The 25,101-nt window shown below is 40.6% G+C and overlaps 1 protein-coding gene across 5 annotated transcripts in view; it reads left to right on the plus strand.

The window, feature by feature from the left end:
- The window catches only part of Ttll11 (tubulin tyrosine ligase like 11), a 233,373-nt gene that overhangs the window by 44,140 nt on the left and 164,132 nt on the right, over nucleotides 1–25,101 (plus strand). For all 5 annotated transcript variants that reach the window (XR_007104937.1, XR_007104938.1, XM_047524512.1 and 2 more), the window contains exon 3: nucleotides 4,580–4,713. Coding sequence is in view for 3 of the 5 variants with exons in the window: in XM_047524512.1 (XP_047380468.1) it covers nucleotides 4,580–4,713 (134 nt within the window). In the remaining 2 variants the exon portion in view is untranslated. The remainder of the gene's footprint in view (nucleotides 1–4,579; nucleotides 4,714–25,101) is intronic.

The raw sequence follows: 25,101 nt of genomic DNA on the forward strand, positions 1-25,101 counted from the left end.
ACCATCTTAACGCTATGCTTTGTTGTCTGCTAACACAGCTAACAAGCTACCGTGTTTGGTTTCCAGGAGCACTGAGACAGAAGGTTAGCCCAAGGTCAGTTTGTCCTTAGAGAAGGAGAAAGAATTTTATTAGGGAACAAGAGTGATTCTTGCAAACAGCATTCCTGCACACCAGTTTAATGGGATTGCTACTGTACTCTCTGTCTTGCTACTCAGAAAAAAGATACTTTTTGATGCCAGTTAAATGACTTAGTCCCCAATCTGGAACCCAAACTGGAAGAGAACCGGTCTTTGAACGAGTCTTTAGAACGAATTACTAAGACATGAATCATCATACAAGGCTTCTACATTTTCTCCCTTTGCTCACACCTCATCGAATGGCTGAGAGTGGGAAAGATGTAGCTATGGTTCTATATTTGGAAAACAAATTAGAAATATAGGAAAGAATGTACTCCTGAAGGACTAGTTTTATTAAAGGTGATAAAAGTATATTCATTCCAAAGAGGCGAGTTTGCCCCATCCCATACTCCACACGCCAGTCATTGGAACATGTAATTTTCCACTTTACTAACAACAATTAATTAGCTGTAATGGCAGAGCAGGCTCAGGAGCCACTGGGCGGAGGGTAGCACTGTCCTGTGAAAGATGGAAAGCCTCAGCAGCAAGGGATTCCAAAGTGTCCTGTCCTTTGGTTCCAGTTGTGTCCACATTTATCTTGTCTCTTAAATATCCATTATTCTAAAAATGTACTTCCTACGCTTGGTATGCTACTTAGAATAAGTTCTAGCACCAGACAAGCGTAGATATTTTACATGCTGCACAAATGGAAAACTTTTGGATATGCATATGGAACTAATTTATTTTGTTGGTGTCAGCATTGTAGATTTCATTTGCTTTTCTACGGGCGATTTCTTTATTCAAAACACACTATTATATCTTAACTGATGAATTATGACTTTCCATAAAAAGTCATCTGATTTAGATATGCCTTTGCTTTAACAAAGTCCAAAATTGTCGGTTCCCAGCTTACAAACAATAGGGTTTTTTGTTTGTTTGTTTTTCTTTCTGAGTCTCAAGGTCTGAGGTGTGTGGCAGCCCAGGGTAGGCAGTGCCCGAGTGCTGACCACAAGGAAGGGGCTGCAGTGAGGAGTCTGTAGGGATGGCCCAGCACTGCTGGGGACTCTGGGGACACTAAGATAAGGAGAAAGGCATGCAGGAGAGAGCGAAATGCAACCCACTTGCTGAGCCCAGGGAAACTTGGAGTGCGTGGGAGTTGGGAGCAACCTAATCCAGATTTGCTTGGTGTGTGAGAGATCCTGGAGAAGAGGATTGGCCTTTGATCTGAGCCTCCAGGGATGGTTGGGCCTGACCTGCACACCAAATAGGAGACAGAGTTGGTGCAGATGTGGAGTGCTTCAATCTTGCTCTCATTCAGCAAAGGATAGGTGGCCCATAATGGCTAGAGTGGATCAGATGAGGGTGGCAGTGGAGAAGTGATAGCCAGGGACCTAAGCATAGCACCATTAAGAGCCTGAAGGTCCCAGGGAACCTCTAAGACATTTCCAAACCAGCTAATGGTGCAGGTCAGCTTGTATTTTAGAAAGACCAGAGGGTCACAATGGAGGTGGGTGGAAGACTGAGGGAGGAAACAGAGATGCAGGGAAGAGGCCACTGCAGTACCCAGGCAGAAGATCAGCTAATTAGTGGCCATGGGAATACGGAAGAGGATGGATCTGAAAATATTTCGTTTTGGTAGCTATAATGCCAAGACTTACTGTTTTAAATGCTACTTGGATTGAATAGTGCTCCAAATATAATTCAGTTCATTTTGTTTTAGTTGAGTTCAGTAGGGCTGCATGGGCAAGTCTGAGGATCCAGCTGTAACACCCTTGGTTAGTTCCAGTGGGATGAGACCCTCAGGCCCTGAGGCTGCAGTGCAGCAGACAGAAAAATCCAGACCTCAGGAGGAATGGCAGGAGGTCAGCCCTTGTGTCAAAGAACTCCCACCATAGGGACGTCTAGGACAGACCTCACTGAGAAACTCTGGTAGTACGCAGCAGGAGCCCAGACACTGGGCTAAATCTAGCCTTTGCAAGGCACGTGTCAGGGGAACAGAGGTGAGCTTGGAGAGAGGAGAGGCATTGGAGAGGACAAGACAGAGGCCTCAGCTCTGTGCATAGTGAAGGCAGCCACTCAGCCACAAGAAGCAAAAGACAGGTTACCAAAATTTGAGGACAAGCAACGGAGCCTCAGAGAAACACATAAAAGCTTCCTTATCTAATTGGGACATAAAGTTGGGATCAGACTTGTAGCAGAGGGGAGCTTAAGGAAATCCCTAACTTTCCACCTCACGTCAGAATGGGTCTAGAGCCCAGGGAGGGGTCCTGGGTGAGAAGTGGGAAAAGACTGCGGCTGCTTAGGGAAGGGAAGCAGGGCCTGGAGCCGCAGGGCGGCAGCCACCTCCCTGTCACTCATTAACTTGGGCAGCATGAGGCCAGGCTACCCTTGTCAGGGTTAGTGTAGAAGGCGCCACTTCTGGGCCACCTGCAGAAAGTGAGATGCCAGCAATTTCTGTGAAGTTCTGAGACTGTTTCCCAGGCAGCACTGGGTGGGACCATGGCTTAGATATGGATAAGAACAAAGCAGGTGCACAGTCTCTCTGGGTGCCTCCTGGAGACAGGCATTCAGGCAGGGGAGGGGTGAGCCACACCCCCTGCAGGCAGGAAGTACCTGGGGGAGTAGCCATTGGCCATAGGGATGCTTCTTAAGGTGGCAACCTGGAGGCACAAAGGTAAACCTGGAAACATCTATCAGCTGCTGTGGGAACTGAGGATGCACAGGACAAAAGGAGCCATTGCAGATTGAGAAAGTGTGGCTCCTCAAGTGGCTGGACATTGCCTTTCATGAAACGTTTCTGGAGTTTTCCACTGCCCTCCTGTATTCGCAGCACTTCTGTCTGTGCTGTTGGAGTCCTGACCTGCCGAGGGATTTCTGAAAGAGAACCCGTCACACTGCTGTTAAAATGCAGAAATACCACAACACTGGTCAGGAGGCACCATTTATACTGTGTGTGAGGAGTTGTTATATTACAGTGAGCTTGAAAGGTTTTTGATTCAATACTGTAACTAAAATGGTAACCAAATGTAAGTAAAAACTTTCAAAAATGTTGAACTTTTGTTTTATTAACCTTGCGTTCAGCTGTGGTGTTTATAACTCAAAAATTCAAATGGGGGTCCCCACCCCCATAAAAGGAAATAGCTATAATTTTCCATACTCATTTCTTGAAATCCTCAGGACAGCATTCGCAGGGAGTTTTCTTTAACATCGAAGAGTCCACATTAGTGCACAGTTAATTGGTACTTTCTAAGCTCTTTTATTCCTCACTTAATCCTACCCTATATCCTTCCAAACAGGAGCTAAGAACTTGGGCATTGACACCTTGAAGCTGCAATCTTTAGATTTATTGCTCTTTTTAATATGCAGAAGGAAGCAAGAAGTAGGTTATTAAGACCTTCCTTCGTTGAAGTTCATTTGCTTCCTGAACATGGGTGTTGAGAGAAACCTCATTCTTCCTGACGGAGCCCATTTGGAATGTGCAATAACTTGGGCATGCCAAGCTGACATGGAATTCTGCACCCTATTAAAAATAATTTTGCTAAGCAAATTTCTAGTTTCAGTAATGGGATTGCTTAGTCTTTTTCAGGGTGAAGTTTATTTTTAAAGCCTCCATTTTTAGTAGTGACATTTGCCTTAAGAAATAAGGAGGCTAAAATTTATAGTAATTTTTACCTATTTGCTTAAGCTTTGCTAAGATTTATGCTCAGTTTCTTCACTTGTCAGAGTTACTAATGATGTTACAAGGGGGAAAAATCCACCATTCTTTTAAAGTGTTTTTCAAGTGAGACATTTCAATCCCCTCTGGGTAAATTAATGAGAGCTGATCAATGTCAATGCCAGTACTTATAACTGAAGAACTCCTATGAATTCATTTTCCCTGTTAAACTACAAATTATGCTATGGTTTCCTTTCCACTTCCTGTCCTTGATTCAAGGAGACATATTTTATGCCAAAAGGTGTGTATTTTCCATTTTATACCTTTAATACCCGTGAAAGATTAAAACAAAGCAACTTAATTAAACTTCTCACAATGTCACCAGAGTCCACTAGATAATATTCTCTAGGGTACAAGATAGAAGGAATCCCAGAAGTACGTGTTCTGGCCCCAAATTAAAGAGGATATTAAGTTTTAAGTGCAAGATAGAAATGCTTCTCTCTTCATTACCCCCCCAGGGGAGGACAAATAATAGAATAATAAACTAGGTGAAAATTCATCCTGTTAAACTGACACTTCATTGTTATAAGGAGAAAAAAGAAATCTCTCCATTTTTATGAATTTGGTAAAGCTTTCCAAATCATGAGTCAGTGCTGTGGGGAACAATTCAGACCTGTTTTTAAATGCTGCCTGAAACAAGTGGTTATGGTGGGGGGCGGGGTAGTGGTCTTAAAAATCCAAGATAATGGCTGCTTTATAGCTGGTGGCTCCCAGTTCCTCAAACCTCACAGCTTCTCTTCTCCCCAGGCATGACGGAGATGGTGCGTAAAGTTACTCTGAGCAGAGCAGTCAGAATCATGCAGAATCTCTTTCCTGAGGAGTACAACTTCTATCCTCGCTCATGGATTCTGCCCGATGAGTTCCAGCTCTTTGTCACTCAGGTAAGATGGCCCTCCATCCCCTTGACCCTTGAATTAGATCATGCCTGTGACTGTGTCCTGGCTCCTGTGTGCTGGGAACTGGGCCTCGAGCATCCCAGGAAGCCGAGCCTCACCAAAGGAGCAACATGCCCCACACATGGCGTTGGTGACCATCATGGCAACTTGCAGAGTTGAATGGGTAGGGCGACAGCCAAGGTGATACTGGAGCTGGAACATGGAGTCAGAACTCCAGCTGGTCAGTGGGTAGAGCAGGTGGTCAAGCCCACAGCCGGGTCAGTTGGGGGGAATCCTAGAGGCCAGGCATCTCTGGCTCCCCGTGGTATGAAATGAGGTGGGTCAGGCTCCATTTAGAACCCAGGCAGCAGGTCTGACCACCCGAGGGGGAAACCTTTGAAGAGTCCTGCTTTAAATGTGTTCCAGAATCAATTCTCAAATGGCCTGTTCTGTCTGGAAGCAAATCGTTTAAACATGAAATACTTTGGCTTTGTCACCACTGAATATGAAATAGAAACAGCAGGGGAGCGGAACTCAGAACTGCCATTTGGGTTAGTCTTTTAACATATTCGTTCAGGACCATCTCACAGTTTTTGACAGGCTCTGCAGTTGATACCAAACTGTGGACGACAGGGTAACTGTGCAACAACTGCCTGCGTGGTCATGAGAAGCAAGCCAATACCGTGCAGTGGTCCTACTGTGTTCCAGGCATTATGCTAGAAGTCTAACATTATTTCTTTTAGTCTTCACAACAATCTTGTGACATTGGTTTTAGTAATATTACCATTGTATGGATGAGGAAACTGAGACTTTGAGGTATAAAGTGACCTGCCAAGAAGTAGAATTTAAATCTGGAGCAGATTCCAAGGCCTGTGTTTTCATAATCTATTGCCTCCATATTGTTCTGTTTTAACAAAATTATGATTGCTGAACATGAAAACAGCTTGAAGCAATTTTTTAAAAGGAAGCTCTATGAGATGGTGGCCGTGTGGGTCCATATACATTTCTAAAAATCCATCAACTTTTAACTTAAACTGGGCGCATCTTACTGTATGCGAATTGTGCATCAATAAAGTTCATTGAAAACACCTACCAGCTGTTCCTACACTCACTCTAATTCCCCAGTGGCATGGCTCCGCTCACCTTTGGCACTAGGTGGAAAACCATCCCTTCCCATTTCTACAACTATCTATATCCAACTGTTCCTCAAGGCCAAATCAAGACAAGAGCAACTGTTTTCAAAATTTAAAAGGGAGAGGAGTATGTCCATCATTCCCAAAGTCCCTTTGTACCTCCGCAGTGAACGCCCTCAGTCCCCCGCCCCAGGCAACTGATGGTCTGCGTTCTTGTTATAGATTAGTTTTTCCTGCTCAGGAAATTCATAAATAGAATTATTATATGTACTCTTTTGTGTCTTTTTTCCCTCCTAGGATTATGTTTTTGAGATTCATCTGGGTGTGCAATATCAGTTGTTTGTGTTTTTATTGCTGAGTGGTTTTCCATTTTATGAATATACCACAATTTATTTATCCGTTCAGCAGCTGATGGGCTTCTGTAATAGTTCTAATTTGGGGATATTACAAGTAAGGGTCCATGACCACATGTGTAAGTCACTTTATAGATATATGCTTTCTTTTTTGGGGGGTGGCATGTGATATATATCTGTTTAACTTTATAAGAAGTCACCAAACTTCTGATAAGAGATCACAAAGTGGTTGTAGTTTACATCCCAATGAGAGTGTGTAAGACTTGTGGTTGTTCCACACCACTGCCAGTACTGGAGAGTGTCAGTCTTTTTTGTCTGAGACGTTCCAGTAGATATGTAGTTGTATTGTTTATGGTTTTAATTTATACCTCCTCAGTGACTAGTCACAGGGTTCCTTTCCAAGTGCTTTTTGGACATTTGAACTTTTTCTAAGCAAACTGTATCCAGCTTTCCTGGAGATGTTTTTCATAAGCGATTATGGCATTCCAGGCAGGACACAGGCAGGCAGTCGTTAACAGTATACAGAGACTTTCAAACTCCTTTTTTGGATGGACAGCACAAATCAGAAAGCCACTGTGACACCCAAAGAAGTCATGGTCTGAAGCTCTGAGCAGGGAGAGTTCAGAGTGAGGGTTGGCATTTCACATTTAGCGTGTTGGTTAATAACTTTTTATGGCCCAACCCTGACTTTCAGGAAATGAAATCAAATGGCAGAATTACCAATCTGAAGATCCAAAGTTTAGAAAAGGAACCACTGCTCTTTTGAGGGACACTGTCTCAGTAATGTCCCTGGAAAGTCCTGATTGCCTGACATACTGGTAAAACCAACTCAGGCAGTCAGGCCCCAGCAGGTGTCTGGATTTAAGGGAGTTAAATCTATACCGATGGCAGAGAGGGAGAGGCGGGCATAAAGATGAATTTGAGCTTCCGCACACCACAGTGTGTCTGTGCTGGAGGTGGTCACGTGTCAATGTCAGGGAGTCCCTCCACCCGGAAGCCAAGGACAAATATCTCAAAACTAGCAGGGAAGGGTGTTTTTGTCCACATCAATCTGAGTTTGGAGATATTTTATGGGGAATATATGCTCCTTCTCCCAAAAACAACAATGAAGTGTTCTGTGTGCTAACGATATAGCTTTAACAATTCTGCATTTTTATAAAACTTGATAAAAAATAATATTTCAAACTCTAGAGTCCCCAGAAGTACACTGTTACCAGAAGCATCCACACTCACCTGGCATCTCCAGAGCCGTGAACTTTCTGTGCCTGACCTGTGTTGGCATCTGTTTCTCCACTGGGCTAGTTTCCCTTTTCCCTTTGTCCCTCTGGGTATCTTCTCTCCCTTGTTTGCAGGGGCCTCTTCAGGCTTTGGAAGAGCAGGCTTAGCAGACAACCTATCAGCTCTTCTCTCTGCTTCATCCTCCGCTGTGGCTTTACCTCCCATAGTGTCCCCTACAACCTTTCTCTTGGGCATGGTGGCCACCGAAGGATGGAGAGGCTGGGTGCGGGGATGCAGGGTAGGCTTTGGTTGGTCCAGGGGTGGCTCCTGCCTCCTCTTCACTAATATCCTCTTTTGTTAGGTGGTGTTCAAAATTTGTTTTACTATTATTTTGTTTTGAAGTCACAGATTCTTTATCCTGGATATAAGTTTTATGTACATATTGGGATGTATTTGTATGTATTGTGTATATTTCCTCCCACTTAGCTTTTCAAATCTTGACCCTGACTCTTCAGGTTTTGTTTTTTTTTTTTGGTGGTGCTGGGGATTGAACTCAGGGCCTTGTGCATGCAAGGCAAGCACTTTGCCAACTGAGCTATATCCCCAGCCCCCCTGACTTTACATGTTTTAATTCTATCTTAGGAAAAGCAAAAGATTTTAAACATATAGTTGAATTTTTCTTTTATAGTCTATGCTTTTTGTGTGATGTCGAAGACTTCTTTGCCTACAAAAAGGTTAAGAAAAATTTATATTTTGTTTTCATCTGGGAAATTTCGTAGTTTTTATCTTTTACATTTAGATCTATGATCCATTTCAAGTTAGTTTTTGTGTACAGCATGAGATTAAGCTTGAAGTTTGTTTTTTTCTCATTTGGATATCCAGTTCTTTCAGCTTCTTTTTAAAAAATAATTGTCATTTTTCCCTATTGAATTAACTTGTCATCTTTGTTGATCATGCCTATTTTGGTCACTTCTGGATCCCCCTATTTTGTTCCATTCATCTCTATTTTGTTCTTATATCAACTCCCCACATTATCTCAATTACTATGTAGTGAGTCTTGAAGTCAGGTAGTATAAGTCTTCCCACTTTATCTTCAGACTTGTCTTGGTTATAATAGGTTCTTCTCATTTCCAAATAAGTTTTGTAGTCAGTTTGCCCATTTGCACAATCTGTGGGTCAGTTTGGAGACAGGACATTATAACAACACTGAGTGGTCTCATCCATGATGCTTACCTCCATTTATTTAGGTCTTCCTTAATATGTCTCCCAAATATTTTGTAGTTTCTAGAGTAGACATTTTATACATATTTTTAAAAATGTATCCCTAAATAAATATTTGTTTTTTATGCTCTTGTAAATGGTATTTTTGAATTTCATTTTCCAATTTGTTATGAGTATATAGATATCCAATTGACCTTTTAATTTCGAACTTGTGTAAAGTGATCTTGCTCAACTCTTTTTTTTTAAGGAATTTCTACATACATAGCCAATTCATCTGTGAATAAATACATTTTATTTCTTTTTAATAATCTATTTACCTTTTATTTCTTTATCTTGTTAAATTGCACTGGGCTAGGACCTCCAAGACGATGTGGAATAGAAGGGATTAAAGTGTACATCCTTACTTTGTTCAACCTTAGGAGAAAATATAGAACCTTTCATTATTATGTGTGGTATTAGCTAGAGGTTGTACCCAGATGCTCTTAATCAGGTTAGGAAGCTTCTACCTTCTATAGCTTGCAAAGTTTTCACCATGAATGGATCACTAATCTTGTCAAATGCCTCTTCTGCATTTATTAAGATGATGTTATGATTTTTCTCATTATTTTGATAATATGATGAATTCCACTGAGTGATTTTTAAATGTTAAACTAACTTTGGAAAGGTTAGTTGTAACTTACATTACATTCCTGATGTAAACTTCACTTGGTTATGATGTAATATCCTTTTTACATACCCACTGAATGCTATCTAGTTGCAATATTTTGTTAAGAATGTATCTTGGGTCATATGAGATTGGTATGTAATATCATTACTTGCTTTGGTATCAGGATAATTCAAACCTTGTTAAAAGAGTAGGCAAATGTTTCTTGCTCTTTATTTCTGAAATTTTGCTATTCTTTCTTTAATGATAGAATTCACTGTCAAGGTATTTAGGCATGGGGCTTTCTGTTGAGGAATATTTAAAGTTATGGATTTGTTTTTTAGAACTGATGTAAGTAATTGTATCTTTCAAGGAGTTAGTTCATCTTATCTAAGTTTTTCAGTCTATTGACATAAAAATTTTTATTTAGTAGTCCCTTTGCTGATATTGGTAACTTGTATTTTTTCTTTTTTAATGATCAGTCTTACTAAAGGTTTATCAATTTTGTTGATATTTTCAAAGGATCAACTTATGATTTGATTGTCCATTTTATATGTCATTTTATTAAAATAGAAATTTCCTTCTTTCTATTTTTTCAGATTCTTTTATTTCCATAACTTTTAAAGAGGAAACTGAAAATCCTTGAGTTTTACACATTAAAGTGATAAATTTCCCTGTTAAGCACTCTTTTGAATACATCTCATAAATTCTCATGTATTAGATTTTCATTATCATTCAGTTAAAAATGTTCTCTAATTTCCCTTGGAATTTCTCTTTTGCTCATGGCTTATTTAGAACAGAGTTATTTAATTTTTACAATAATTTTGAGACTTTCCCAAATATTTTTATTATTGATTTCTAATTTAATTTTGCTAGTATCATTGGTATATTCTTTATTATCTCAACCCCTTTAAATTTATTGAGAATTTTCCTATGGCCCACATATTATCTATCTTGGTGAATGTTTCATGTTACCTGAAATAATTCGTATTCTGTGGTTGTTGATGTAGCATCCTATAAATGTCAGTTAGGTCAATTTTTGGTAGCATTTCGCTTTCCTTATCAATTTACTACCTACTTGTTCTGCCAGTTACTAAATTATTGTTGAGATTTCCAATTCTAGTTGAGACTGTCTGCTTTACCTTTAAGTTCCATTAGTTTTTTTCCTCATGCATTTTGAAGCTGTTATTAGCTCGATGATTTGACTCTATGATAGACAACCTCCGTTGTCTGAAGACTTCTGCATCTGATATGAATATAGCACCCTCCAACTTTATCTGGCTTAGTGCTTGCATAATATAGCTTTTACCATTCTTTGTTTAAAAATTTTTTTTAGTTGTCCATGGACCTTTATTTCATTAATTAATTTGTTTGTGGTGCTGAGAATCGAACCCAGTGCCTCACGCATGCCAGGCGAGGACTCTACCACTGAGCCACAACCCCAGCCCTTTTATCATTCTTTTACTTTCAACCTATCTGCATTTTTAGAGTGCGTCTTTTTTTTTTTTTTTTAGGTAGAAAGAAGGTCTTTATTTGATTCAGAAACATTAGAACTTCTGATTAGGACTAAAAGGATAAAGGGGATATCTAGGAAACAATAAGAATGGAAATGAGTAGCACACAAGACAGTGTTTGACTAGAAATATTTCAGTAAGGACATTGTATTATTCTTAATATTTTTAAAAAATTACCCATTGGACCTTGGTTCCCCCCAAAAGATGCAATAGGGAAAAAGTGCATCCCCTCCATACAACTCCTTAAGTCATAGAGTGCGTCTTGTTGACAGCATGTCCTTGGGTTATTGTCTTTTATCCAATTTGACAATCTCTTCCTTTTAATTAGTACATGTAGTCCATTTACACTTGTTGTGTAATATTGAGTTTTGGTTTCCTGTCTACCATCTTATTATTTCTTTTCTACTTATCCTCTTTGGATTAATTGACTATTTTAACAGTTTTATTCTATCTCCTCTTTTAGGTTTCTTAACTGTGCCTATTTTTATTTTTATTTATTTTTTCTTCACATTTTTATGGGTACATTATAGTTGTACATAATGGTGGGATTTATTGTTCCATATTAGCAATATACACACTATAACAACATAATTTGATCCACTCCCCAAAACCTCCCGAGTCCTCTACCTCCCTCCTGGGTCCCTTTCCTCTGTTCTGTTGCCCTCCCTTAGCTTTCATGCCATCACCCCACCCCAACTTTCTCTTCCTTTTTCCTTTCTAGTGTCCGCATATGAAAGGAAACATAAAAACACCTGACCTTCTGAGTCTGGCTTATTTCACTTGACATGATGGTCTCAAGTTCTACCCATGTTCCTGCAAATGACATGATTTCATTTTTCTTTATGACTGAATAAAAACTCCATTATGTGTTTATACCACGTTTTCTTTATCCATTCATCTGTTGATGGACTCCTAGGCTGGTTCCATAGTTTGGTGATGGTGAATTCTGCTGCTATAAACATGGGTATGCATGTATCACTGTAGGACAATGACCATCTCTTCAAGATAAAAACCTGTTATGCCTGTTATACCTACTTCAACATGTTAAATATAAATACCAAGGAGTGGAATAGCTGGGTCATATGGTGGTGTAACATGTTTATACCTAGAACCTGTTATAGGTTATACTTGTTATGCCTTTTATACCTATTTTTAAAAAGTTTTTTAGTTTTTGTCCTAGTCCTAGGATTTAAGGTTTACAATAAATCCTTAATTTATCACATTTACCTCTAAGTATTTCATATTTAAAGCAAAATATAAACACTAACAGCAAAAAAAAAAAAATTTTTTTTTTTTTTAGCACCAGGGATTCAACACCAGGGGTGCTCAACCACTGACCCATATCCCCAGCTCCCTTTATTTTCTATTTTGAAACAGGGTCTCACTTAGTTGCTCAGGGCCTCACTAGCTGCTGAGGCTGGTCCTGAACCTGTGATCCTCCTGCCTCAGCCTCCCCAGCTGCTGGGATTTCAGGTGTGTGCCACCACACTGGGCAACACACCTCTCTTTTCATCCATCACATGTGCTCTTGTCACATGTTTTACTTGCAAATAACCCCACAATACATTGTTATTTATGCTTTGAAAAGTTCATCATTGTAAACTAAAAAACAAGTGTACTTCTCTATTATACTCACTATAAACTGAACACTTCAAGCATTCTTAATTCTTTTGTGTGTCTTGGATTCCATCTGGTGCTATTTTCTTTTAGCCAGAAGAATTTCCTTGAACACATTTTTCTTATTGCAGGTCTGCTGATGACAAATTCCCTCAGCTTTTGTTTATCTGAAAATGTCTTTATTTTGTCTTCAGTTTTTAAAGTGTTTTGAAATAATTTCAAGCTTACAAAAAAAGTTACAAAAATAGTCAAAGTTTTTTCTCCATAACCTTCAAAGTAGCTTCCCCAATGTTAACATCTTACGGAACCTGGGACGTTAACATCCGTATAATATTAAATAATCTGCACATCATATTTAAATATGTCCTACTGCCTTGCCAAGTTCCTTTCCTTATACAAGATCCACGCCACAATTCCTGATTGCACTTATTCATTATTTCTCCTAAGTCTCTGCCAAGCCCTTCCAATTCCTCAGTCTGTCTGTCCTTTGAAGAGTATTGCCAGTTACTTTTCTTCTTTAAGAATCACTTGCAATTCACTATCGTCTGACTTTTCTCATGATTAGGTTTAGATTGCACTTTTTTTTTCGGCAAAAATATCACCCAGTGTTTTGGTGACCTCTGTGCAGCCTATCTGGAGGTCCCTGGAGTCAATGCCTGCTTCCTGGTGTGTTAGCATTGGCGTTAAAGCAGGGGCTGCTAGATTTCTTTCTTTCTTTCTTTCTTTTTAATTTATTTTTATTGTAAACAAATGGGATACATGTTGTTTCTGTTTGTACATGGAGTAACTGCATACCATTTGCATATTCATACATTTACATAGAGTAATGATGTTTGATAGATTTACATAGAGTAATGATGTTTGATACACCAGGGATTCAACCCCAGGGGCGCTCAACCACTGACCCATATCCCCAGCTCCCTTTATTTTCTATTTTGAAACAGGGTCTCACTTAGTTGCTCAGAGCCTCACTAGCTGCTGAGGCTGGTCCTGAACCTCAGGACCCAACCCAAATGTTTGACACATTCCGTTATTTTTTTTCCTTCCCCCCACCCCTCCCACCTCTCTTTTCCCATAGCAGTCCCTCCTTCCTCCATTCTTGCCCCCCTCCCACCTAGATTTCTCTACTATAAAGTCACCATCCTTTTACTTTTGCAATGATTATGTGTCTTATGGGGAGATAGTTTTAGACTGCACAGAGAGCCTGTCCTCATACCTTTTAAAAGATAGCTCTATTGAGATATAACTGACATTCGATAAACTGAAGATGTTTAAAATAGGCAATTTGTTACCTTCTGATATATGTTCTCATCATCACAGTCAAGACAGTGAGAATCTCATCACCCTAAATGTTTCCTCCTATCCTTGGTAATCCATCCTTTCTTCCCTTTCTTGCCTCCTCCCTGCCATCATTAGGCAACTGTGAATCTATTTGCTTTCTGTCAATTTTACTTTACACTTTCCAGAATGATATATAAATGGAGTCATATGGAATGATATATAAATGGAGTCATATGGCAGGTTCTCTCTCTCTCTCTCTCTCTGTCTCTCTCTGGATCTGCCTTCTTCCACTCAACATAATTATTTTGAGATTGCTTCTCGTAGCATGCATCAACAGTTGACTCTTGGTTTCCGAGGCGTGTGCAATCCAGTGCTTATGCCATGGTTTGTTTATGCTTTCACTGACTGCTGGACATTTGGGTTGAGTCCAGTATTTGCCTATTACAGATAAAAATACTTTGAACATCTGCGTATAAGTCTTTGCATGGAGCTGTTTTCATTTCTTTGGGGGCAGATGCTTAGGAACAGCCTGGCTAGATTATGTCGTAGCTGAATCCTTAATCTGAAAGAAAGTGTCTACTCTTTTCCAAAGTGGTTGTGCCATTTTATATTCCTGTCAGCAATGTGTGATCATTTCAGTTCCTCCACATCTCTGCCAGAATTTGGTAGTGGTCGGTCTTTTAAATTTTAGCCATTTAATAGCCATGTGGTGGTCTCTGATTGGTTTCAATTTGCTTTTCCCTAATGACAAATGATGTTGGGATTTTTTTCACGCATTTACTTGACAGCTACATCTATTTGTTTACCTATTTGACCTATTTTTAAAAAATTGGGTGAGTTTTTTATTTTTTGAGTTTTGAGGTTCCTTAATATATTTTAAATATGGGTGTTTATCAGATATATTAATAACAAATATTTTCTCCCAACTCATGGTTTGTCTTTTCATTCTTTAAACAGTACCTTTTGAAAAACTGGTTTGTGACTTCAATAAAGTCCAATTTATTGATTTATTTTTCTTTTATGGATCACATTTCTGGTGTCACATACAGGAATCTTTACCTAACCTGAGCTCACAAAGATATTCCCCTATAGTTTTTTCCAGAAATTATAAATTTTAAATTTAGGTCTTTGATTCATTTTGAGTTAATTTTGTATATGGTGTGAGGTATGGGCTGAAGTCTGCTTTTTTGAATATAATATCTGTTTCAGAAATATTTGTTGAAAACACTAACCGTTCTCCTTTAAATTGATTTTTCACCTATGGTGAAAATAGTTGTTCAAGTATGTGTGGATTTATTTCTGAATTCTCTGTTATATTTTACAGATCTCTTTGTCTCCATGTTAGAGCTTCTTTGACTTAATTACTCTAACTTAATAATAGAACTTGAAATCAGGTAGTGTAAGTTCTCCAACTTTGGTTTCTTTCCAAGTTGTTTTGGCTATGATGGTCCTTTTACCTGCTGAAAGGAAATTAAAATGAACTTAGCTAATTTCTACAAAAAAATCCTGCTGAGATTTGAGGGGATTGTGTTGAATCAATGTATCAGTTTGAGGAGATCTGACACCTTAACCACACTGAATCTTCTGTCCCTTGGATGTGGTGTATCTCCCCTTTTACTTAGGTAGTCTTTAGTTTTCTTGAGCAATTAATTTTAGTATATAGATCCTTCACATCTTTCATCAGATTTGTTCCCATTTCAAATTAATGTATTGGTAATGCTTTATTTTTAAACTTCAATTTCTACTTGTCCATTGTGAAGATATAGCAATATAACTGAGTTTTAAAAACTTTTGATCTTACATCCTGCAATCTTGCTAAACGCACTTCATAGTTCCAGTAGCTTATTTTGTAGAATCTGTGGATTTTTTCTATGTAGACTGTTAAGTCTTCTGTGATGGTTTTATGCCTTACCTTCTACTTAGTCCTTCGTTTCTTTTCCTTGCCTTATTTCACTGGCTAGAACCTCTATATGATATTGAATAGAAATGTGGTGAGCAGATATCTGGATTTAGGAAAACAGATTTAGTCTTTCATCACAAAGTATGGATATTGTAGTTTTCCTGCAGATGCTATTGAGGTTGTTGAAATTTGTTCTATTTCTTGTTTATATGGATTTTGTTTTGTTTTTAATTAGGAATGAAAGTTAGATTTTTTTATATACTTTTCCTGAATTTATTGAGAAGACTGTATAGATCTTATTTTTTAGTTTGTTAATGTGGTGAATTATATTGATTAATTTTTAAATATTAAACCTTATTTCTCAAGCTAAATCCCATTTGGGATAATTCTTTTTATATATTGTTGGATTTGACTTACTACAAATTTCTTCACAGTGTTTACATTCATGAAGAAGAGTGGTTTGGAGAGCCTCTCTCTCTTGAAATACCTTTGGTTCTGCTATTGGAATAATGCTGGGCACAGAGAATGAGTTGTGGAGTAGTCCCCACTTATTAATTTTTTTTCTTTATTAAATGTTTGGTAAAATTCAACAGGAAAGTAATATTGGCCTACTGCTTTCTTTATAGGAAGATTTTAATTACAAATTGAATTTCTTCAACAAATATAGGCTATTCAATTATCTGTTTCATCTTGAATGAGCTTTAGTAGTTTGGGCCTTTCAAGAAATTAATCTATTTTTTTTAAGTTGTTGCTTTTCTTGGCATGAAATCATTCATAGTATTACCTTTTATCTTTTTTGTTTGTTTGTTTGTTTGCAGTGCTTGGGATTGAACCCAGGGCCTGGTTCAAGTCAGGCAAGCCTTCTCCTGCTAAGCTATAACCCTGACCCACCTTTCACCTTTTTAACATCTGTAGAATCTTCACTCTCACTCCTAATGTTTGTAATTATTCTTCTCCCCACCCCCATGGGTATGGGTAGAAGTTTATCAATGTATTGATTTCCTTTGTTGGCTTAATTGCGTAACTCGTTTTTGCTTGTTTAGTTTTTCCTTTAGGATTTATAGTACCCATCTTTAACTTGTCAGTCTGCCTTTAAGTGATATCAAGCTGTTTCACTCGACATATGTGAACCTTATACTACCATTTCCACACACCTCGCTTTAATGCTGTTGTTTTTCATACTCTTTATGTTTTACATGTCTTAGAAAACCTTCATTACATTGTTACTATTTTTTAAACAAATCAATTGTATTTTAAGAAATCTAAATGACAACAAGAAAAATTTTTTTATAAATTTACTTATAGAGTTACCACTTCCAGTGTTCTTTATTCCTTTGTATGGATGCACATTGCTGTTTGGTACAATTTTTCTTTTGTACAAAGAACTTCCTTTGTCATTTCATGGAGAGAGTCTTTTGGCAATAAATTCTTTCAGCTTGTGTTTCTTTTTTAAAATCGTTGCACTGTAGTTGTACATAATGGTGGGATTTGTCGTCACACTAGTGCATGCACACAGTGTAACAATATAATTTGGCCAATATCCTTCCTCAGCGCTTTCCCCCTCCCACCCCCTTGTCCCTTTCCTCTGCTGACCCCCTCAGTTTTTCGGGTCGTCACTCCACTGCCTTTCTTTTCCTTTTTCCTCTCTAGTTTCTTCAAATGAGGGAAACATGCACCCCCTGACCTTCTGAGTTTGGCTTATTTTGCTTAACGTGATGGCCTCAAGTTCCATCCATATTCCTGCAAATGACGTAATTTCACTTTTCTTTTTGACTGAATACAACTCCGTTGTGTATATACCACATTTTCTTTATCCATTCATCAGCTGAGGGTCACTTTGGCTGGGTCCCTGGTTTGGCTATTGTGATTGTGCATGCTGTAAACATGGGTGTGCATGGATCACGGTAGTAAGAGGACTTTAATTCTTCAGGGTAACTACCCAGGAGTGGTATAGCTGGGTCATGTGTTAGTTCAGTGGTTGTACTATACAATCCCACTAACAGTGTAAAAGTGTTCCTTTTTCTCCACGTCCTCCCCAGCATTTATTATTGTTTATATTCTTGATGACTGCCATTCTGACAAGTGTGAAATGAAATCTTAGTGTAGTTTTGATTTGCAGTTCCCTAATTGCTAATAATGTGGAACATTTTTTGATACATTTGTTGGTCATTTGTATTTCTTCTTTTGAGAGGTGTCTGTTTATTTCATTTGCCCATTTATTAATTGAGTTATTTGTGAGGTTTTTTGGTATACAGTTTGAGTTCTTTATATATTCTAGACATTAATCCTGTCCAAAAAGTAGCTAGCACAGATTTTCTCCCATTCTGTAAGTTCTCTCTTCACATTCCCAATTGTTTTATTTGCTGTATAGAAGCTTTTCAGTTTGATGCCATCCTATTTATAAACTCTTGGAATTATTTGAGCTTCAGGGGTCCATTGAGAAAGTCATTTCACCTATATGCTGAAGTACTGACCCTACATTTTCTTCTAGAAGTTGCATGGTTTCTACATAATTCCTAGGTCTTTGATCTATTTTGAGTTGATTTTTGTGCAGGGGGAAAGATAGGGATCCAGTTTCATTTTTCTACATATGGATAACCAGTTCCTCTTTTGTCTCCTTGCATATATTGCTACTGACAAGAACTCTGTTTTCACCCTTATCTTTGATCCTCTGTATAGAACATATGCTTTTTCTGTTGTATTTTCTCTTTACCACTGGTTTTGAACAACTTTATTATATTGTGTCTCAGCATAATTTCACTCCATGCTTTTTGTGCTTGGAATTCACTGAGCTTTGGATCTTTTGGTTTTTCTAATTTTCATAAAATTTGGAAAATATCTGCCTATTATTTCTTCAGATATGTTTTCCTATCCCTCTTCTCATTTGGGTACTTACACACACATGAGGTCATGAGAAGTTCTCCCACAGTTCATTGATACTCAATGTATCATTGATACATTGATTTTTTTTTGAAATTCTGTCTCATTTGGACAATTTTTATTGTATTGTCTTCAAGTTTGCTGATTTTTTCTTTAGCACATAATCATAACTGCTTTTGATTCCATTCAGTCTTCTTTGGGGGATCTCACAGATTGTAGTTTTTATTTCTAAATGTTAGAGTTAGACCTTCTTGATATACTTCATGCTTCTTTTTTTTAACTTTTTTTTTTTTTTTTTGGTTGTAGGCAGACATAATACCTTTATTTTATTTTCATGTGGTGCTGAGGAGCAAATCCAGGGCCTCATGCATGCTAGGCAAGCACTCCACCACTGAGTCCCAACCCCATACTTCATATTTCTTCTCACCTTTTGGAACGTACAGAATGCCTTCGGAATCACTGTTTAAATGCCATGGTCTACTGCTTCTAGCTATGTCCATTCTAAATTGGTTTAATTTTTTTTTTCCTTTTGTCTCATATCGCCATGCTCTTTTTCATCCCCGACATTTTTATCTGGCTAGTGGACAGACAATTTTATCTTGTTTGAGTGTTGGCTATTTTTTTATTCCCATATATATCCTTGAACTTTGTTATGGGATCCAAGTAAGTTACTTGGAAATGAGTTTCAGGTCTCATTTCTGAGATTTGATAGGCCGGGCTAGAGCAGGGCCCAGTCTGAGGTGAATTATCCTCGTGACTGTGGCAAGACTCTTTGATGTGAAGTACCCAGTGCTCGCTGAAGCATGATGTGTTCCAGGCAGCTGATGAGAACAGACACTGTTCCTGGCCCTGTGTGGCCCCCAGCACTGCTGCCTCTAGTGCTTTTGGTGGTTCTTCCTTTGGACTTGGGTGGTTCTGCACACTCGTGCACTGATCTGCACTTGGCATCTGAGGTCAAGGTGCCAGCAAGGTTGGGTCCTGGTGAAGTCTCTTTGCCTAGTCTACAGGTGGTAGTTGTTACGGTTTGGATGTGAGTGTCCCCCAAAAGCTCAGGTGTGAGACAGTACAAGAAGGCTTGCAGTTTGGGTTATAGCCTTAACCTATCCAGTGAATTAACCCCTGATGGGATTAACTGAGTGGTAACTGGGGGCAGGTGGGGTGTGGCTGGAGGAAGTGGTTCTTTGGGGGTGTGACTGTGGGGTATGTATTTTGTATCTGGAGAGTGGAGTCATTCTAACTTCCTGATCATCATGTAAGCCGCTTCCCTCTGCCACACTCCTCTGCCATGATGTTCTGCCTCACCTTGAGCCCTGAGGAATGAAGCCTACTGTCTATGAATTGAAATCTCTGAAACTATGAGCCCCTAAATAAACTTCTCCTCCTCTCCAGTTGTTCTGGTTAGGTCCTTTTAGTCACAGCAGCAAAAAAAAACTGACTAAAACAGTAGTCTTGTAAACTCACATGGTGGAAAGAAAAAAGGTAGCACTTTTCCTCTTCTTAGGTGAACACTAATCCCTTTAGGGGAGCTCCATCTTCATGATGGAATTACCTTCCAAAGGTTCTACCTCCTTGTACCATCCCACGAGGGCTTAGAGTTTCAACATATGAATTTGGGGGAAGGGCAACAAATATGTAGTCCATGCCAACCACCTATTTAAAATCTTTAGCAACTCAAGTAGGGTTCTTCATTTATTCATAGAGGAGGAAATTGAGGCCTAGAAAGGTTAAGAAGTTTGGCTAAATAACACAGCTTGGAAAACTGTCTGCAGAGTCAATACTTTTATTTCTGTGCAATGATATGGGAAGCTATTTGAATAAATGTACATATGAAGCATAGAAATCTTCCAGAGAAAGGAGTAAAGCTTGGCTGGTGATAAGGGGGCAGGGGTGGGCAGGCCAAGGGCTTGTGGAGTAGAGGGAGAGAGAAGGCTCCCTGGTAGAGGTGACACTTGATCTGATTTTGAAGTAACATGATGAGTTTTGCTGACATACCAGCCTCAGAAGAGTATTCCAGCCCAAACGAATTTGTGTGCATAGACATGTCGTCATGAAATAGTATGGCATATTGGAATGATGAGCTGTTTGGTATTATTGGAGTTTGAAAAAAGAGAATTTGACATTAGGGAGAGCGAGAACTCGAGGCCAGGTCATGGAAGGTCTTGAACACCAGGTTGAGGAGCTTAGCAAGGGCGAGCCATGGTAATGTGTTGGCAGAGTGTAGAGTAGATGGGGGAGGGGAGAGGAGTGAGACCTGTTAGAAAGGCTGTTCTACTCACCTAGGAAAGTGCTGAAGGTCGTGCAAAGGCACCAAGGCAGGGGTCTTATGCAGAGGAGGGCCAGATGTGTGGAATATTGAGACAGTGGAATCCATAGGATGTGGGGATGTCGAGTTGGGCAATGAGGAAGAAGGTAGAATGGACACTTAAGGATTCTGGCAGGATGCCATTTGCCAAGATGGGATGCCCAGGAGGAACAGCAAGTTTAGTGCAGAAGATGGAAAGTTAGCTGCTCAAGGCCGAGCAAGTGCTGGTGGTCAACCTGTTGACTCTGATTTTAACCATCCGGGAGCCTCTTTCTCATCAGTAAAAGGAGGAGAGAGGGTTAGGCGATTCTTCAGAGTAGTCTCTTCCTGTCTTCGCATACTAAACCCTACACTTCCAAAGCCCCTTTGATTGATGCAGAAAGTACTTCAGACTGAATAATTCTCAATACAAAGGAGAATTTCTTTATTCATAAATGTGTTGATTTGGAATCTGCTGACTTAGGGCCTGGCCCTTGCAGAATAAAATCCCTACAGTAGTCCTTTACTAGAAATCCCTGGAACAATCACTACTCCTTATGGGATCTCATGTGAGTCCCTTCTTTCAGCCCCACATCTTTATCTCCTAAATGGGAAAATTTTTCATGATATTCTGCATGACATTCTGTTGTATGAGAATATCATAACTTTTAGTGATTTCCCTACTGATGAACATCTAAGTAATTCTTATGTTTTTGATTCAACAAATAATTTTATAGAGACAGGCTCATAGAATGTTTTCATACACCTGTGCACACTTTCCCTCAGACATCTCAAAGAGGAGTTGCTCTCCTGAAGGATGGCGTTTACATTTTTGACAGGTAAAACACAAGGCTTTATGAGAGGGAGGCACTCAGTTTGGAGAGCAGTGTCCTGACAGAGCCTTAGAAGTGAGCTCTGGCAGGGTGCGGGGAGGCTTTGCTTTGTGATTCCTGCAGTAACTGGAAGAGGTGGGAGATGCTCTAAAAACAATCAAACCAACCCTTTGTAGGTTATTTTTCACACTAATTAGGATGAAACTTACTAAAGAAAGGGAAAGACCTACATTTCCTTGCTGTCCATAGCAAAATCGGTACCCAAATATGATCAGTAGGTGGCACCAGGCGGAAGCAAGTAGGATTCTCAGTGGAAATTTTTGTGAAGTCTAGAGGAAGATGCAGCCTTTCTTTCCAATTTTAGCAGATGGCCAATATATAAAAAAAATTCTTGGAGTTTATTTTGCATATGGTCTTCCATCTGGGTATTTGAGAAAAGTACAGTTTTGTTATCAAAACAGTATTTATTATGGTGAAAGAGTTTGTATTTCTCAGCAGAAGAATTTTTCAGCGAATAAAGCCAAAAACCTGTTCAATAATGTTTTGCAGTTTCTTGGAGGGACCTAGTGAGCCTGGGCTCTCCCATTTTCCTCTCCAGTTACCATCCTAAGTTAGCTTTTATTGATTCAGCTCCTCGAGGCTGAAGAAAGTGCATTATTTGCAAAAACCCCAGAGAACGATGTTTTCCACTGGGTTTGGAAACTAGGAAAATGTGGAGTTGTAAGTGGGTCAGGTTTAAAACGGAAAGAAAACCCATAATGTGAATTCCATATTTTTTGTACTGATTCTGCGTTTGCCAAATAACCTTCTGGTGAGTGGGTCGTTTTCTTTTGTGGAGATTGTGTGCTGATTTGACTGACTTGGGCTCATCCAGTGCGTTCTCCCAAAGATGGCACAGCTAAAACTCCTTCACGCACCTTCTAGAGGCGCTGCCCACCTCCTCCGTCCTCTGTCTCTGCCTCTTCCATGCTTGATTGACAGCTTCGTGACTTTGGGCATCAGCTGCACCCCGGCCTCTGTCTGCTGTGCCTTTCCGTTGGCCAGGAGCTCTGGTCCTTAATCTGTGCGTCCGCCTTCTTTCCCCTAATCAATGGCGCCGGTTCCTCAGACCCCAGCTTAGCTTTTACAGTCTCTATAAAACCTGCGGTCCACGTCTTGGCAGGTTACTTTTCTCCCTTCCTGGTGCTCATGCTTATCACACTATCTGATGGCCACATGTTTAGTTCCCTTTCTCTTCAACAGTAAGTTCCACAGGGCCGGTCACAGGACCGGGCTTATTGATCACCATATCCCCAGTGCCTTTTGCACATAGTAGGAACTTGAGTATATTTACCTCGTTGAATTCCAAATTAGAGTGCAGATGCTATGGGCTAACATTTTTGTCTCTTGGGAGGGTAGTCATCAAAGCAAGCTTCTCTGAAGCCAAGGGATCAGCATGACCTAGCCTGCCACCCGACTAGAGTGTGGGCCAGACTTGGGCCAGAAGAGGCTTACCAAAGTGAATCTGCCCAGTGAGACCCCAGGTGGTCGCCAGCCACTCTTTCCCTGTTGGTGCCCCCACCTCCTCCCAGACACATGGTTCATAATACCTCAGTTTGAGGGCTCATGTGGAGACGGGGATGGCTTCTGATCGAGGTACACAGCATCCCTGGGGGCCTGTGCCACGGCCCAGGGTTCGGTGCGTGCCTAGTGAAAGATGGAGGAGGGGGAGTCTGGCTGTCAGAAGGAAGCAGATGATTCAAAGCCTGGCAGAGACGCTGTAGGAGCCGTGGTTTCACCTCCCCATCTGCTTCAAGTTTTATTTCCTTTGTTGCCAAAAATAGAGCCTCACCTCCTGCTGAGGTAGAGCATGCTGTTCTCATGCCCCTTGCTCACCAGTGGGTTCATTTCCTGGGAAGATGATATCATCTGAAACTCAAGTTACTGCTCCTCTCTGGAAAGGCCCACTCAGGTCCTGTGCATTAGCCCAAGTGACAACTGGCATCTGCACAGTGCCCCGCAGCTTACCAAGTGCTCGTTGTGAGCTGGTCTCTCCTCCTCACTCAGTGTGGGCCTGTCATCATCTACGATTTACAGATGGGGAGCCAGAGTCACAGGCACTTGCTCCTGGTTGCACCTGCCTCGGTGACTGCCTGTTTGCTGACGTCCTCCTTGGTGGAGGACAGCCGTCTCCTGAGGCCCACTGGGTGCCAAGTGCTAGGGAGACCAAACAAATTAGAAAAGTCCTTGCCCTCAGATCTCTGGGATGGAAGGGTGATCATTATTCATCCATTCACTAGGACATTTACAGGCGCTGGGTCCTGTTGTATTTCCACTAAATCCCATTCTTATTCTTCACCTTATCAACGAGGAAGCTGAGTTTCAGAAGGTTAAATAACTTCCCAGGGTCCCGTGGCTCATAGTCTGGTGTCGCCAAGATTGGCACCCACACCTTCCAACTCTGGCACAATTTCCTTTAGAATTATCAGACATCTGCTAAGTGGCTTTCAGGTCCGGCCCTGGTAGGTTGGGGAATCAAAGACAAAGGATGAAGCCTCTGCTTCCCAGGAAGGGTACCGCTGAGCGGAGGTGAGAGGGGGTCCAGAGGAGACAGAGTAGTCAAGCACAGGTGCTATGAGAGCCAGAGCCACCCCAAGTGGGGAAGATGGCGGAAGATAGAGAAGTCTGGAAATGCGCCCTTGCAATCATTTAAAACACTGAGCCCAAGTCAGGAGGCCTGGGTTCAAATCCTGGTTCCACCTTTTCCCCAACCAAGGGATGTGGCCAAGTCACTCCACCCTTTCCCACTGCTGCCAGGGGCTTCAGGAGGAGATGGTGGCCCATCACTCAGGTGCCTGCCTCCTGCTCTTTTGTGGTTCTCTGGGTTTGGCTCTCCTGAACTTTCATAAAACTCCCCTCTGGAGTTGAAATTCTGTACAAATTTCTGTGGTAAGTTTAGAGTCGAGCTGGAGCACAAAAGACCTGATGTGATCAATCATCCTTTTTTCTAACTCTGGGGTCAGCGTGGCCCGGGGCTTAGTGCAGTGCTGGTAATGGAGGCTGCAGCCCAGCTCACCTGGAAGTGCACCCAGGCCAGCTGTGTGACCCGGGCAGTCTCTTTCCACCTGACTCTGCCGCTCTTCCCATCATTCCTGTGGTGCGATTAGCGAAACCAGCAGACACGGGGTAAGCCAAGGCATCCTTCCTATTGGTTCCTCCCAAGGCCGTTCAGAAAGATTCAAAGCCCAGAGGTTCACTTGCTTCTTGATTGGTACCCACACCACCATTTCCTTTGCTGGGGACCCCCTTCCTGCCCTTCTCTGTCAGACAAATGCTGGCTCAGTTTCTTCATATCAGAGTTGATGTCACCAAGTCAGTGAAGGCTTTTATTTTTTGTAGTAGTGGGGATGGAACCTGGGGCCTCACACAAGCGCTCTGCCACTTAACTGTACCCCTAGATCTTTTCTGATACCCCGCCTCCCATCCCACCTCCTACTCTTCTGACACCCTGGCTCTTAGCCAGTGGACCACTCTGTTCTCT

The sequence above is a fragment of the Sciurus carolinensis genome, chromosome 14 (genome assembly GCF_902686445.1).
Source record: "Sciurus carolinensis chromosome 14, mSciCar1.2, whole genome shotgun sequence".
NCBI classification, from domain to species: Eukaryota; Metazoa; Chordata; class Mammalia; order Rodentia; family Sciuridae; genus Sciurus; species Sciurus carolinensis.